The sequence below is a fragment of the Hippopotamus amphibius genome, chromosome 16 (genome assembly GCF_030028045.1).
Source record: "Hippopotamus amphibius kiboko isolate mHipAmp2 chromosome 16, mHipAmp2.hap2, whole genome shotgun sequence".
NCBI lineage: Eukaryota > Metazoa > Chordata > Mammalia > Artiodactyla > Hippopotamidae > Hippopotamus > Hippopotamus amphibius.
In genome coordinates this window covers 18,228,353-18,245,134 of record NC_080201.1, presented here as the reverse complement: position 1 = coordinate 18,245,134, position 16,782 = coordinate 18,228,353, and the positions used below count along the sequence as shown (strand labels likewise).

At 47.9% G+C, this 16,782-nt stretch overlaps 1 protein-coding gene across 4 annotated transcripts in view; it reads left to right on the top strand.

The window, feature by feature from the left end:
- The window catches only part of SLC7A6 (solute carrier family 7 member 6), a 32,943-nt gene that overhangs the window by 12,395 nt on the left and 3,766 nt on the right, over window positions 1-16,782 (top strand). For 3 of the 4 annotated variants that reach the window (XM_057711083.1, XM_057711084.1, XM_057711082.1), the window contains 7 exons: window positions 7,297-7,422; window positions 9,504-9,648; window positions 10,305-10,428; window positions 10,641-10,744; window positions 13,879-13,975; window positions 16,138-16,287; window positions 16,410-16,593. In XM_057711083.1, the coding sequence (XP_057567066.1) occupies window positions 7,297-7,422; window positions 9,504-9,648; window positions 10,305-10,428; window positions 10,641-10,744; window positions 13,879-13,975; window positions 16,138-16,287; window positions 16,410-16,593 (930 nt within the window). The remainder of the gene's footprint in view (window positions 1-7,296; window positions 7,423-9,503; window positions 9,649-10,304; window positions 10,429-10,640; window positions 10,745-13,878; window positions 13,976-16,137; window positions 16,288-16,409; window positions 16,594-16,782) is intronic. The other variant, XM_057711085.1, reaches the window with a different exon arrangement.

Genomic DNA, 16,782 nt, shown 5'->3' with positions numbered 1-16,782 from the left:
TAAAAATCAGGACTTGCCCTTTCTCTTGAAATATCAAAAGTTCTGGCACACTTGGACCCCTATTCCAGCCTGACACAATCAGCTGCATTTGAGTAGTGGTTACCCCTTTAAATGGAGCATATATTCTCCCATTCACTCCAGTCCCCCACTCCTTCTTGCTTTATATCCAGACATTCTTGCCTTTGCTTATTTATATTACTTTCTCGGGCCCTGAAGGGATTGCTATTTCAAATCCTGGCTTCCAGCAGCCCCCCACCCCTGTCCCAGGTTACCCATGGCAGGGAGATAGACCCAAGCAGCCCCTCCATTTTTTGTTTTTTGGTTTTTTTGGTGGGGGTTTCAGGTTGTCTTAGCTACTCATGTGTGAAAATGGTGGGTCTCAACTGGAGGTGAGTTTGCCCCTCAGGACACATTTGGCAGAGTCTGGAGACATTTTTGGTTGTCATATTGATCTCAGAGAGGCAGCAGTGAGCTGTGGCGTGAAGCGAGATCTTGATTCCCTGCCCAGGAATTGAACCTGGGTAGCCTGGATGAAAACTAGGAATCCTAGCCACCAGACCAGCAAGGGCTAGAGTCTAGAAGCGATTTTTCCCTGGCTCTTGCCCCCAGTGAAAAATGCATTTCTCATAGAGGCAAAAACTGTAAAAGTGGGTACAAAGTTTATTATTAGAGACATAGCACAACAACAGTGGGAGAGCACACAGAGAAACAGTTTATTTAGTTAAGATAGGAGCAAGGCAGAGACGCACACCGGGAAAGAAGCAGTGTGGGTATCCTCCCTAATGAGGAGGAGTGCAGTGAAGAGGTGGTTAAGTCATTTATATAGGGCATTTCTTCCTGGTCTTTGTTTACCTTTGGCCAATTATCTGGTTTCTCTCTCCGTACCTGCCCTGCCCTAGGACCCTCCCCAACATGTGTGTGCAGCTTTTTTCCAAGACAGATTTCAGCACAGAGGCTTATGGGATGGCCTTAGCATCACATATGATGGGGTGGTGCCCCCTTCCTTTTTGACCCCCAAGGGGCCTTTCTGCACATATGTGCTGTCTTCCTTGCCCCAAGGATGGGAAATACATGACCTCTTGATCCTTTACTCGAACAAGGTTTAGCCCCTCTCTGTTCCTGCCATGACTGTTATCTTTAGGTGTCCACAGGAGACACAGCCCGGCTATTTACCCTGTTTCTGTATTTACTTCCATTTCAGAGAGCAAACAAGAGGTTGATTTTAAAGGGCTAACCTGGAGCCCATCTATCTCCTGTCTCAGGAAATATAAGCAGGAGACTAATTGTAATCATCTGGCCTGAAGCCCACCTTTTCCTGCCCCATGAAATGTAAATGGGAGGCCAGTTGTAAATGCCTAGCTTGGGGCCTGTCTGCCTCCTGCCTCAACATCTGCTGGGAGGGAGTGTTGTTGGCATATAGTGGGTACAGGTCAGGGGTGCTGCTGAACATCTTGTAATGCACAGGACAGCCCCACGCCACAGGCTTATCTGGCCCCAAATGTCAATTGTGTTGAGATTGAGAAACTGTCATTCTGCTGATATGTATTCTGGGATCCTGGACTCTTCTGTGGTGGGTGCCTGCTGAACTCAGTATGCTTAATGGCTCTTATTCACTTAGGGGAATGTAGGGGAAAATGGCACTTCTTGAGGTCCACTCTGGCCATGTGACCAGCAGTATCCTCAGGAACCCAGGAGCCCAGCCTTGTACGAGTACTTGATTTGCCTGCAGAAGTGTGCGTTTCTGGCTTAGCTCTTGGTGCATTTATCTTTGTGGGATCCTGTCTGTTATGTAACCTCAAATATATCATTGGAGAGTATTTGCCATGAACTGACATGGAAGTCAGTTCAGCACTGACACAGTGGCATCAGTGGAGGTCAGCTCACAGCTGAGACTCCATTGTCCCTGTGGGTTTGTTTGGTAAGGCTGACAGGGAAGGCGGAGGAGGAGGGGGGAAGGAAGAAGGAAAGGGAGACTGCCAAGGGTAAGACGGAGATGAGGAGACACCGCGTGATGCCCGAATGGCTTCCTATTGCCTCTTGCCGTCTTGGCCTCATGCCTGGGCAGGGTTCTGAGCAGGAAGGATGTTCTCCCCTGTTTTGGTCAGTTGTTGCTATGGATAGACAGCTTTTACATTCTGACAGTTACAGGCCTGAGGAGGACTGGTCTTGACCACAGTTGCTCAAAGACCCTGGACTCTAACCATATATATAGTTTGAATGTTTTGATAATGACACTAAATGTGTATACTTGTGTAATTAAAAACAAGGAGGCTTTTTTTTTAAGCTCTTTATTGGAATATAATTGCTTTACACTCTTGTACCAGCTTATGGGGTACACCAAAGTGAATCAGCTATATTTATACACATACCCCCATATCCCCTCCCTCCCGCGACTCCCCCCCCACCCTCCCCGTTCTGGCCCTCTAAGGCATCACCCATCATCGAGTTGATCTCCCTGTGTTATACAGCAAAAACAAGGAGGCTTTTAAAAAGGGCATGTACATTACATATTCATACACATGCCAAGAGGTAGCTTCTGATTCCGGGACCTCCATTTGGAAGGGTTTGCTTCTCCTGGGCTGTTGTAGAATATTTCTCTCCTAAGAGACTTGTAGATGTTTCTCCCCCCTTTTTCTTTTCCCACTTAGTCGTTGTTGTTAAGGATTGCACTCTTCTGTCCTTGAATGCCCCTTAGTAATACCCCGTCTGTCTGTGGGAGGACTTGGAAGGTTCCCTCTCTTCCCAGTGCTTGTAGGAGAAGGGAGCTGTGACAATCAGCGTAACTGGAACTACGGCTTCAGATGCCAGGCCATGTCCCCGCCAGAAAGAGTATAAGAGGCGCAGTTTTGTCTGAGGACACATGTATTATTCAGGATTAGTTTGGGTTTCGAACAACTGAAAACCAAAAGGAGCATGGCTCAAGTATGTTGAAATTTATTTCTCTCAGATATTAAAAGTAGACTGGTAGGATGACTTCATAATTCTTCAGGGAGCCAGGTTCCATCCTTCTGTTTTACTGCCCAGCCATCCTCAACGTGTGGCTTCTGGCTGGTGGTCCAGGATGGCTACTCAAGCTCTGGTCATGTCTGTGTTGTAGCTGACAGGAAGGACAAAGTATCACCCTTCGAAGATACTCCTATAAGGTCTCATTTATGTGAAACTTTGCTCATATCCCTGGATTACTTACCTGCCTGCAAAAGAGGCTGGGAAATGTCATCTTTATTTTGGGCAGCCAGACTCCAGCTAAAATTTCTATATTACTAAGGAAAGATGGAAGAGCAGATGATAGATGATATGTAGCCATCTTTGCCACAGAGAGACTTAGGGGATTTGTTTCTGCTTAGGGGTTGGGTCTGGATCTTGCTATTTGAGTATTTCTCAGCAACAACCCCCTAGAGCGCCTGGAAGACCCTCACATGGGTCCCACACTCATTGGTGCAGGCTTTCAGCAAGGAAATGAGATCAGGGGAAGAGGAAAGGCTTGGGTGTTTTGATTGTGGTAGTTGGACCTGAGCACCTGGCCTCCAGGCTCAGCCCCGTTGCCTTGTATTTGAGCTCTGATAGAGTCCTTGGTGCTAGTTGGGAATGGGAATTCTGGGAGGCAGGAAGGGGTGGGGATTGGATGGTGAAATTTTGTTTCTCAATTAGAATCAGGAACACATTCGAGGGAGTTTGGCTTCTGCTTGGTAGACTGTCCTCAGAGCTCTCTGTTCTCTGGCAGGGCTGAGAGTCCGGTGAAGTAAGCAAGGCTACTGGGGACAGCATTTAAGGGTGCGTTCACTCTCAGGTTTGCCAGGTTGTCCCCTGAGAGTGAGTGCCTCCTTAAATGTTGTGCCCTAGGCTCCTTACTCACCTTACTCTACTCCAGGCCCTGCTCCCTGGCTACATAGCGTTTTATTTATTTTTATTTTTAAATTTATTATTTATTTTTTTATTTATTGGCTGTGTTGGGTCTTTGTTACTGCACGAGGGCTCTCTCTAGCTGCAGTGAGCGGGAGCTACTCTTTGTCGTGGTGTGCGGGCTTCTCATTGTGGTGGCTTCACTTGTTGCTGAGCATGGGCTCTGGGCACGCGGGCTTCAGTAGTTGTGGCGTGCGGGCTCTAGAGCACAGGCTCAGTAGTTGTGGCTCACAGGCTTAGTTGCTCCACAGCATGTGTGATCTTCCCGGACCAGGGCTCCAACCCATGTCCCCTGCATTGGCAGGTGGATTCTTAACCACTGCACCACCAGGGAAGTCCCCATAGTGTTTTTTGTTTTTTTTTTTTAATAAATAAATTTATTTATTTATTTTATTGCCTGTGTTGGGTCTTTTTTTTTTTTTTTTTTTTTGCTGTGCGTGGGCTTTCTTTTAGTTGCGGTGAGTGGGGGCTATTCTTCGTTGTGGTGCGCGGGCTCCTCATTACCATGGCTTCTCTTGTTGTGGAGCACGGGCTCTAGGTGCATGGGCTTCAGTAGTTGTAGCACATGGGCTCAATAGTTGTGGCTCACAGACTCTAAAGCACAGACTCAATAGTTGTGGCGCATGGGCTTGGTTGCTCCGTGGAATGTGGGATCTTCCTGGAGCAGGGATTGAACCCGTGTCCCCTGCGTTGGCAGGTGGATTCTCAACCACTGCGCCACCTAGGAAGCCCCCCATAGTGTTTTAAATTAAATACTTTTATTGAGAAAGAAGTGTACGTGCATGGTAAATAAGTCAAAGTGTGTAACAGGGTGTACAGTGGAAAACTCTCCTCCCTCTCAGAGCTTTAGTCTTCCTCCCTGAGGTTCCCTGCTGTGACCAGGCTCTTCTATATCCTTCCAGCTGGTCTTTGAGAAGGGGCTCTGCAGGGGGTTCCATGAGGTACTGCCTTCACTCGTTGAATTCCCACTGTGTGCACAGAGGCCCAAGCCATGGGGGCAGTTTGTAGCAGGATGGAGGGAAGGAGAAGGAGCAGAAGCCAGAGAAGGGAGTGCCTGTCAGTGGGCTGGGGAGTATGTCAGCTTCTCTCTCCATCTTGCAGCCACATCTCGGTGCTACAAACCAGAAGCACAGCAAGCACAGCCAGGACATTGTGAGACAGCCTCTTTCTCCGTGTGTATGTCCATCTTTCTCTCTCTATCACTCTTCTTGTCTCCTTCTCTTTGTCTCTACCTCCTTGTCTTTGTCTCTTGTCTATCTTGCCTCTGCCTCTGTCTTCTGTATATTTCTGCATCTTTCTTCATAAATCTTTTTCTCACAAGCTGCACAGCTTCTTACAAGTTGCTCTCCCTTCATTTGTTTTTGTAGTCCTGCTTCCTTCCTCGCTTTCTTGTGGCTTTTCTTCCTCTCTTACAAGGGCGGCTCATATGTGATTTTGACTTGTCGTGGTTCCTGACTCCACTGCTGTTAGATAGGTTCAGTCTCTTGGTATCCTGACTTCATATTCTTGGGAGAGATAATCAAACAGGCTCAGCTTGGGTCTGTTGTTGGGCTCTATCAGCCCTGATAGGGCAGGGGAAGGAATTCCCAAGAAGGGGCCTGGTAGATACTTCAGAATATGCTACTGTATTGCACAGAGGTCTGTGGATTACTGGTGGCTATTAACTAGGTAATCCTCATGTTAGTTGATCTAGGCTTAGCTCCACACAGTGACGTCTGATTGTCACGGCAGGTCCCTGAGAAGACCTGCCGGCAGTGTGTATTCCTCTGGTCTTCTCCTCTCCCCCTTGGCCATTATTTACTCCCTGCCGTGCCCTCCCACCCGCCTTATATGACTGACTAGTAAGCAGCTGTGTCACTTGCCAGAATACTGAATGAAAGCTCTCAAAGTGCCTTGGAGGCTTTTCAGCCACTCATGTTTATGTCCACAGGCTGGCCCCAGGCTCTCCTCTCCATCTGAGTGTAGGAATGTCCAACTTTCTGAAAATTGCCTTGCTCCAGGAGATTGGCGTTTAAGTGAAAGTCATCACCGTCTTGATTCCAACCAGGGTTCATCAGTTCCCATCTTTGCATGGCAATAAGTTTAAGAAAACAGTGTGCTTTTGTTTCCCTCTAAGAATTTGTGATCTTGGGGAAGTGCCACCCAGATGCCTGAGAGAGAAAGAGGGACCTTCTTGAGACAGATGTCCATATGACTATAGCATGAGGTACTAAGCTGTGCTGTGAAGTGAGAGTGTTGTACGGTTCAGGAAGAGAGAGCTCAGGGAAGAGCTGTAAAACCTTTCTGCAAGGTTTTACAGAGGAAGTGGGGACTGAGCTAGACCTTGAAAGTGACAGTTGCTATTGGCTCTGGCAGGAGGAGGAGGGAAGGACATTTCTCTTAGGTGTATATCCGGCATCAGTAAGGAGAGAGTCTGGCTGAAGGAGAGAGTGCAACATGGGTAGAAGTAGGTAGACATGGCCTGGAGGATGAGCCCCCAAATTTTGTAATAACATTTGAGGTTCTCGTAAAAGTTATATTTTTGGAGGCTAAGGGCAGTACTTGGAGCCCCTTGGATACTGTTCTCATGTCTTCTCCATGGATCAGAGCAGTCCTTATGTAGCAGGGGTGAAGTGGTGGGACCCCTAACATAGGACCCAGGTGTCACTGAGGTACATGAGGAGCTGGACTGTAAAGCCAGCAGCCCTCTTCTGCTGGGCCTGAGAATTGGAAGGTTTGGATAAGAATGGGGGTGGGGGAGATCAGTGAGGTCTATGTAAGCTTGGGAATATTAGTTAACCTCGCTCAACATCAGTTTCCTCATCTATAAAATGGGAATAGGAAAGTCTATTTTGTGGTTGTGAGAATTAATTGAGAGGAGATATGTAAAATTGTCATGCACATGACAGGCTTTTTAAAAAATAATTACGTGCAAAACATGGTCTCTCTAATTCCTAGGTGACTTGCCACCTGCATTTAAATCAACCTCATTTGTTGTTGGGCCCTCTCTTGTCCCCATTCTCTAATGTGGCCATGGAGAGGTCTTGTGCCCCAGGTGATATGAAACTTTGGGAATCTGAGTGGGGAAGAGTGGATGAAGTTCACCATTCCTGGGCCTGGGGGGAATTTCCAAAACTGGTTCTGGCTGTCAGAATGTATGAATATGTGGTAATGCATGCCTTTGTGTCTTTACTTGTCAACAGTGATGGCATGTTCTCCTCTCAGCTGGGGCAGATGGGGGGGTGTCCCCCATTTGTATGTTCTCCTGGTTCTGACCAGTCCATTGGCCCCTTTGCCTTAGGTAGACAGGATAGAAATGATGCGCTTTTTAAAGAGAGTTGGGCATTGCAAAATAACCACTCTTTAAAAACCATTCTCAGCTCAAGCCTGCCACTGACTTTATGGTTTTCTTCCTAGGTCTGCTGACGTTTGTGAACTGTGCCTACGTCAAGTGGGGCACACGTGTGCAGGACACGTTCACTTATGCCAAGGTCCTGGCACTCATTGCCATCATTGTGATGGGCCTTGTTAAACTGTGCCAGGGTAAGACGGGCCCCAGGTGGGAAGGAGGGTGGGTGACTCCAGGAGTTCCCCTGGATTCCCTGAGGGGATGTGGGGACTCTGTTAGCTTTACTGCTTAGCTCTTTCTGTGTACGTGCTAGATTGTGTCAGAACAGGAAATCTGTTCTTGGGCTTCTTGGGCCAGGCTGGTTTGGCCAAGTGAACATGCGTTAGTCCCTCCCTCAGGGCTGCTTTCCCTTGGTGGAGGTGGGAGCATTGCAAGAAGCCAGCCGAGGGCCTAGAAGCTTTTGAAACTTGGGTTGTATTGGATCATAAAAGTAATCAGTGGCGGTAGAGTGAGCCCTGCTCTAGCTCCTGTTTTTGGTCTGTGACTGTCAGGCAGTGGGGAGGAGGACTTGGCCCTCCTTGAGAGGAGTGGGAGGTGTGTGTGTAGCAGGAAGATGGAAATGAATGGTCTGGAAATGAATGGTTATTTTGCAGCCTTTACTTTTCATCTGAACTTGCTCTTACTTAGTATTCCCTCCCAAAGTCAGCTCTCAGCAAAGTATTAAAATATTGTGAATTTGGTGCTGACTTTCCTGCATGTTGACTCTTCATTCCCAGATCAGGGCAGGTTGGCAGTGAGGGCAACACGTCTCCCAAGATCCCCTGACCCCTTAGAGAAGTCCTGAGGTGTCCTTGGCCAAGGATGTCTCAGCCATTGGACAACCTAGTTCTCTAGGTCGTCTGTCTCTAAACTTGGCTGTGTTTACAATCACCTGAGGAGCTGAGACTCCAATCTCAGACCTATTGGATCAAACTCCGGTTGGCTAGGAGTTGAAAACTATGTGTTTTGGGGAGTTCCCTGGTGGCCTAGTGGTTAGGATTCTGGCTTTCACTGCCGGAGGCCTGGGTTCGACCCCTGGTCAGGGAACTAAGATCCCACAAGCTACGTGGTGTGGCCAAAAACACAAAACAGAACAAAAAAAAAAAGAAAAAGGTATGTTTTTAAGAAGTGCCCTGGGTGAATCTTAGGCAGCTGGTCCAGTACCTTTGTGCCTGTGTGCCAAGTTAGTACAGTCAGCCATCTGGATGTTCCTAGAGTCTCCAAAACATCTTGGTGTCAAACTGGATAGCTGAGTAATTCTCCCCCCAAGATCTGTGCCCCAGGGAACAACTGCTGTGCATGATGACTGGCACCTCTGAGGCTCCGGGGTCTCTGTTTTCCCTCCTTTTTGTTGCACATCCATCCCTTTTTGCCACATTGAGGAGTGGGTCTAGGCTTTCTGCAGGGCGTGACAGCAGGCTTCCTTAGAAGTCTGAGTCTTGTTAAAAACCTACAGTGTGTCTAGAAGGTCTGTCTGCTGAACGGCTGGCTGCTGCTCCCTTGGCTTGCAAGTCTGCAGTCTCTGGAGGCCTCCAAGGGGGATGACAGATGTCTAGGCTGCTTCCCCAAAGGCGGAGGTGGCCCAGGCCTACCTCGGGCCCAATGAGAGATAAGATCCCAGTTCCTACAAAGCCTATGATTTCCTGCCCCACACAACCATAGCCACTGCGAGTAGAGCAACAGAGTTCTCTTCATGAGACTGAGAAACCCATTTGACCAAACTGTGGAATGGTCTGGGCCAAGAGAGGTAGTTCCACAGGAAGATCTAATTGTTAATGAAAAATGACTCCTTTATGTGAAACAAGGTTCTTTCTAAAAATAGGAGGAAGAACTGTGGCCTACAGTGTGGTCTCTTGCAGGAAATGGAAATTCATTAGGGCTTTAGAAGAGGTGTTATCACCTCAGAAGGCAGCCAGAAATGCCTTTGTTTTCCTGAGATTGTCTAGTTATGCTAGGGGAAAATGGACTATTCAGAGGGAGTGGGTGGGCTGCTAAAGTGCGGGGAGCTGGTGATGGTGGGTGTTTTGGTATTAAATTTTTTTTTTTTCTTCTCCCTGCCCTCTTGCTTTTCCCTTCTTTTCTTGACCTTCCTCCTTTCTCATTTTTTCCCATCTTCCCTTCCTCTCTTATTGCCCCTCCCCCTCCTTCCGTCTCTCCTTACACCTTCCGTCTCTCCTGTCCTTCTTCTTCTTCCTCTTCCTCCTCTCTGCACCTCCACCTGCCTTTGCCCCCACAGGACACTCTGAGCACTTTCAGGACGCCTTTAAGGGTTCCTCCTGGGACGTGGGAGACCTCTCTCTCGCCCTCTACTCTGCCCTCTTCTCTTACTCAGGTTGGGACACCCTTAATTTTGTAACAGAAGAAATCAAAAACCCAGAAAGGTAAAGGCGGGATCCCACTCTCCCCAACTTGGCTGGAACTCCTGCTGGTAGTGGGCACACTTGCCCTCTTCCCTCCCCTCCTCCCTCTGTCTCTATTCCTTCTTCTTCCTACTCCGTCTTCTCCAGCTTGGAGGGATTAGGGGCTAGGATGGGAGTAAGTGAAGGTGGCAGACCCCTGGCTCCTCAGCCTCATGTTCACACTGGAGGATCCCCAGGGTCCTTCCTGGAGGAGAGGTCCTTCAGTGGGCAGCAGCCAACCCAGCTGTGGCTGAGACGTTAAGACCTTGCACTCTGGTACTGACACTGAAGCCTGGGGAGCCAGAAGCTTATTCTGAGCAGCCAGGTTCCCAGCCTGGACCCCGGTCCCTAGAGGACAGTGCTCCTCCTTCAGTGGGATCAAGTGGTCCCACAGGGACAAGGATCAAATGTTGGTCATGAGTCATCCTCACAGAGAAAGGTCTCTCTGTCTCTCTCTGTCTCTCTGTCTGTCTCTCTCAGTAGAAAGGGCCCGGGGCATGGGACACATACTTCCCTTAGGCCACATGGGGAAGAGGAGTCAGCCTCAAAAATCCAGAGGCCCAGGAATTCCTGGGTAACTTTGACCCCCGCCAAGGAGAGGTTGGTTCCAGGTAGTCCTATTTCTGTTGTCCTGACAGAAATTTGCCCCTGGCCATTGGGATTTCTATGCCAATTGTGACGCTTATCTACATCCTGACCAACGTGGCCTATTACACAGTGCTGAGCATTTCAGATGTCCTTGGCAGTGATGCCGTGGCTGTGGTGAGTCTCTTGGGATTCCCTTTTGCTTGTCATCTCGTGATACTGAACGGCTGGATCTCTGTTTCTGCCACCACTCCAGCTCTGCAGGGCCAGGTGGTGGGTCTGGGCCAGAGGGTGGGCTGCTCAGCAGTGACTGCATTTGTCCTGCGAGATGCAGGAGGCTGTGGAAACCCTGTCCTGTGCTGAGTGTCCCTTCTGTGCTCTGTCCCCAGACATTTGCTGACCAGACGTTTGGCATGTTTAGCTGGACCATTCCCATTGCTGTTGCCCTGTCCTGCTTTGGGGGCCTCAACGCATCTATTTTTGCTTCATCAAGGTACTGTTTCTGCTTCACCGGTAACAGACGGCAGTATTTAATTCTCTGAGGCACTAGGTGACTCTGTCAGAGCCCTTCTTTCCCTTCTCCCTTTCTTGGACATGCAGGATGTGTATGTGTGTGTATGCATGTGTGGCCGTGATTGTGTAGTGGTTAGCACTCTGTGTTGTGTATGCGTGTGTGCACACATGTGCTTGCCTTTGTGCAACATTTGTGTGCTGGTAGCGTACGTTTCCATGTGAGGTGAGGACAGATTGGTAAGAGGCAGAGGGGAGAAAGGCAGTAGCTTGGAGTAGCGATCCTGTCAGGGAGCAGACTCTAGGCTCCTGTGGATTATGCTGCAGGCTCAGGGTTCATTCTTGTAATAAATGGTTATTGAGCACTTGTTGTATACTGGGTACTGGTACAGGATGACTCTGCCCCTCACATCACAGAAAACACTGAGGCCAACAGATAGGTTCCAGCTCTTTTCTCTGCACAGAGACTTATCTGTAAGAGCACTGTCCTTCCAGCTGTTGCAGAGAGAGGATCGGTTCTGCCTTTTCAGGCTGATTCTGCTACCTAGTCCCAGGGTTCCGGCCTGTCCCCTCTTCAGCACTTCACTTCATCACTTGGCCCTTCTCTTTGGTGGGCGTTCATTGGAGGCAGCTCTGCACAAGCTTTTCTCATCTCTACTTAGAGAAGTCACAAAACAGAGTTTCTCATCTCCCCTCTTCCTTATTGGACATTCTTCTCAAGGAAATGGTTGTCATTCATCTTTCTACCCATAGGTAGGCTTCTACTACCTTAAAAATGTTCTTGTCAAGGGTGCCAGTGACTTCTTTCTTAACCTGCTTTTAGTGCTTATCCTATTGGACCCTGAAGCAGGTGATATTTACCGCCCTTCTTCTGAAACTAGTCCCATGGCTTCTGTGACACTCTGATATCTAAGAGGAAGTCTTCTTTCCTTATTTCTCTTCTGCTCACCCTATAAATGTTGCTGTCCCCAAGGCCAGGAGTGTAATAGGCATTCAATAAATATTTGCCATATGAACATATAGGAGAATGAATTAGTGAAAGAAATAGTTTTGTCCTATTCATTCTTCTTACTAATTCTGACACCCCAGTCCATGTACTTGGGGCCTCTATGGGGCAACCAGCGTAATTGAGATCAAGGCGTTGGAAACACCTAGTGGTTAGGATTCCAGGTTTTCACTGCCATGGCCCGGGTGCAGTCCCTGATTGGGGAACTGAGATCCTGCAAACCGTGTGGTATGGCTGGAAAAAAAAAAAAAAAAAGAGTATGGCGTCATCTTCTGTCACCACAGCCTGGTGTGGCCAAGGTTGCACACCACATGGCTGTTTACAAGTTAGCTCACTCAAAGATGGTGTTTCCCATAGCCCCACCCTTATTGAGGCGCAAGACATCCTAATTGGCTCTGCCAATTGTCCTAAGATACTTAGGTAGTAGGTACATTCTAACTTCACTCAGCTATCTTGTGGTATTGACAGGGTGAGGGTGGGGGTGAGGGTAGGGGACTCAGAATAGGAATCTGGACCTGCACATGAAGTGGGCTGCAGTAATGTCAAGACAACGCACAGCTGTTTCTGCTAGGGTTGCTTTCTTCACTTTCTCTTTGTTACCCATGCAGCTGTCTTCGGCTTTGTAATAGACACCTTTGCCTCACCTTCACATCCTCTCCAGCATTCCCTCTATCATATTTCTTCTCTACTTTAGTATGGATATTAACCTTATGAGCCAACCCCAACATCTTCCTCTATGACACCCTTCCAGATGATACCATCAACCCCTGTGGCTCCACCTGGATGGCTCATAAGTATCTCAAACTTCACATGCACCCCACATGTGCTTTGTCTCCAGTTGTGATGTTGTGGTCCATCAGTCCTCCTTGCTTGGTCCCTTGGCTTCTTTTTTTTTGGAGGGGGGGGCACCATGCGGCTTATGGGATCTTAGTTCTCCAACCAGGGTTTGAACACAGACCCTCAGCAGTGAAAGTGCGGAGTCCTAACCACTGGACCACCAGGAAATTCCCAGCCTTTTGGCCTCTTGAATTTTCCCTTGGTGTCCACCCTCATCTCCCAGCTCAAACATGTGGGCATACACAGAAGACCACCAGATTTGTCCTCTGCCCGGGTGTCCACCCTCATTCAGGCCTCCTCTCTTATGGACCTTGTCACGAATGTCTGGGCATCCCCCCATACCCTAGCCTCTCCCTGCTTTAGTTGGCCTCAGTGATGCTACCAGAGTCTCTGTGTCAAATCCAGTCAGGCCCTTACTTCAGAGCCGCAGCTGGCTCTTGGTGTTTGTTCAGACTCCACCGCATGGCCCCATAAGCAGGTTTTTCTCAGCACTCTCCTCACACACCTTATCCTGGGACTACAGGCATTCAGCACCAACCTTCAAAGAGGCTACACTGTGTTATGCCTCTGAGCCTCTTTTGCCGTTGCCTGTGCTGTGTCCCCACCCAACACTCACCTTCTGGAAAACCCCAGCTCTTCTTCCCAGCCCAGATGTGGTCATCTCTTGTGCAGCTTTCCGTCCCCCAGCCCACCCCAAGCCTGCTGCTGTGTGCTCCGTGATGCTGCTGACTACCTGGCTTGCATCTCATTTCTCTGCTGCTCTGTTTCCCAGTCAGTAGGGCTCATTAGGTGCGGACAGGAAGTTTGGGTTGTCTCTTTGAGCCCCAGGCTCTCCCTGATCTTTCGTATATCAGGAGCTCAGGGAAGAAATAATGGAGGGCAGACAATCAGAAGTCTGGCTGCCCTTCTGTAAAAAGCTGTTATGGTAATTAAGAAATTTGTGGGGTGGCAGAGTGCGTACCCCAGTGGAATGGATTTGGGGTGCCAATAGGTGATGGCAGGGTGAGGTATCCATTGGGTCATGGTGGGTTGCATAGCTGAGGGGCTGGGAGTGTCAGTGGGTAAGAGTGGGGTAGGGCATTCATGGGTAATGGTGGAGACATCCGTGGGTTAAGGAGGGTAGGTTGGGTTGGCCATGCGTAGAGAACATGGGAGGTTCCTGAGATACTGCCCCCTGCTTTCTTCTGGAGCTGAGCCTGAGTTTGTCTGAGTGAGGAGTGTGGCTGCTTGGCTGAGTACATGGATCCTCCTGACACATTTTTTTGTCTTTCTAGGTTGTTCTTTGTGGGCTCCCGTGAGGGCCACCTCCCAGACCTTCTGTCCATGATCCACATTGAGCGTTTTACACCCATCCCTGCTTTATTGTTCAATGTAAGCTGTGCTAGAGGAGTGTGGGATTGGACGTATCTGTGTGGTACTCCTGCCGACTTTGTCAGAGGACTGGTTAGGGGGAGGTATACTAGCTTCTTGGGATACTTCCTGAGCCTCTCAGTGTTTCTTCTTTTTCTTACAATTTTTTAAAACTCTAAAAGTAAAACAGTCATATTAGAGAAGGTCAATGCTACAAAAGAATATAAAAGTGCATTAGTAAGATTTATCTATCTTTTCTGTCAGTGGCTTCTTTTTTTCTCCTCCTCCTTCTAGTGCTTCTCTCTCTCTCTCTCTTTTTTAAAATCATATTTAGAAAAGCCAGGCCAGTTGTACACTAGCTACCCTAGGGGCCTCATATCATAGGCATCATAGATTTATATATAATAGATGGCATTAAAGTGTTTTATTTCAACAAAATCAGTAAATTATGAAGTATTCTGACAAAAGGAAGGAGTCCTGAAGAAGGACTGTCATTTTCTAATTTGCACTAAGGTATTATTAGATGTAAAGGCTAACAGGGGCCCTGAGGAAGGCCTTACTCCAAGATTTGAAAAATAGTTCATTTTTCTTGTCATTTAGTTCTTTCTTTTATGGTTTCATTACTTAAAGTTTTGGATTCATCTAGAATTTATATTCTGGTGGATCAAGTGAGGTAGGGATTCACTTAATTTTTTTCTCAAATGGCTAGCCAACTGTACCAGTATCATTTATTGAATAGTTCATTTTTCCAAATTTTTCAAATTTTTATCATATAAAATTAGCTAATTTTTTAGGGTGCTTCATATATACCAAGTACAGTGATTTGCCCCTTAATTGTGTATTCATCTCAACTCATCCTCCCATCAGCACCAAGCTTCCTTATTTAGCTTTATCCTGAATATTTGAGAACTAACAAAGAGCTGAGGGTACTTCTTCAGTTCCCCTCTCCCCACTGGAATTTTCATTGCGATTCTCACCTCTTTGTTTATGTCTTGGTGAACTTTGGTATCATTTTATCAAAGTAACAAAAAATCTCTATATTGATTGGGATAGCACTGAATTTATAAATTTAGGGTGATCTGACATCATCTTTTTTTTTTTTTTTTTTCAAGGCTACTTTTTTTTTTTATTATTTTTTTTTTTGGGGGGTACACCAGGTTCAATCAACTGTTTTTATATACATATTCCCATATTCCCTCCCTTCCTTGACGCCCCCCCCTCGAGTCCCCCCCACCCTCTCTGCCCCAGTCCTCTAAGGCATCTTCCATCCTCGAGTTGGACTCCCTTTGTTATACAACAACTTCCCACTGACTATTTTACAGTTGGTAGTATATATATGTCTGTGCTACTCTCTCGCTTCTTCTCAGTTTCCCCTTCACCCCCCGCCCCCTCCCATACCTTGAGTTCTCCAGTCCATTCTCTGTATCTGCTTCCTTGTTCTTGTCACTGAGTTCATCAGTACCATTTTTAGATTCCGTATATGACATCATCTTTTAATCACCTTCTACCCCACTTTTCTCCTCTCAATGCAGGGTCCCCTTTTTCTCTCTAGAATGGGCTCTTTTTTGTTTTAAATCCTTTGTTGATAATTTGGGTGAAAAGACAGGTAGACGTAACTCCATATTCTTGAAGTTAAAGCAAATCTACCCTTGTCCCAGGACTCTAGTCCCTGACTCCTGTCTTCTAGAACTCTTTTGTTCCAGAGGACAAATCCTGTCATATTTCTTCCCAGGGGTATGGAACAATTTTGCTAATCTGCATTTCTAAGGCTCCAGGACAGTGAGATGGCTCTGGAGACATTTCCTCCACTTGTATGCCAGGTAGTTGGGACCCACATATGTCTCTGGAGGGCACAGTGCGATTCATGTTGAGGTTGGTGCATTGCAGTGAGGAGGGCCTCACTGTGTGCCATCAGGAGGGGAAAGGAGTCTGGCTCGTTACTGAAGTGCTTGCAAAAAGAAGGGAGGCATTGAGTGTAGGAAGGGCCCCCAACGGAGGAAGGAGAGAAGGCCAGTGTGGAGAACGGACCTATCTGATGCTAAGGGGTCACTGAAAAGAACCAGAGCTAATCTGGTGAAGCTAAGTCCACAGTTAGCAGATCTGGGGCTGACTGTTGGATGGTGGAGTCTCCTGGTGGCTTGGTGGTAACAGTGCCTACTCCTCCCCAACCTCTCCCCCTCCAGTGCACCATGACACTCATCTACCTCACTGTGGAGGATGTCTTCCTGCTCATCAACTACTTCAGCTTCAGCTACTGGTTCTTCGTGGGCCTGTCTGTCGCTGGACAGCTCTACCTTCGCTGGAAGGAGCCCGAGCGGCCCCGGCCTCTCAAGGTCAGTGGCTCTGGGCAGACTAGGAGGGGTGGGCCATCTCCCCAAGGTGACTTCTTCCCCCTACCCCATTCTTCCATTCCCACATCCTACTTTACCTAATATCTCACCTCCCTTCATTTCAGCTGAGCCTGTTTTTTCCCATCATGTTCTGCATATGCTCCTTGTTTCTGGTGGTCGTGCCCCTCTTCAGTGACACCATCAACTCCCTCATTGGCATTGGGATCGCGCTCTCTGGGGTCCCTGTCTACTTCCTGGGTGTTTATCTGCCAGAGTCCCAGAGGCCACTCTTTATTCGGAATGTCCTTGGTGAGCTTCTCTTTGCCTATCACACACCGGTCCTGTGTGTGTGTATGTGTGTGTGTGTGTGTACAAAGATGTGTGCACAGGTGGGTGTGGTGGCTAACAGCTTCCCCATACTAGTGAAGTGTTGGAGGCCCAGCTGCCCCTTTTGATCTTGACATGATCACTTTAATTCTAATGTTAGAGTCCTATTTT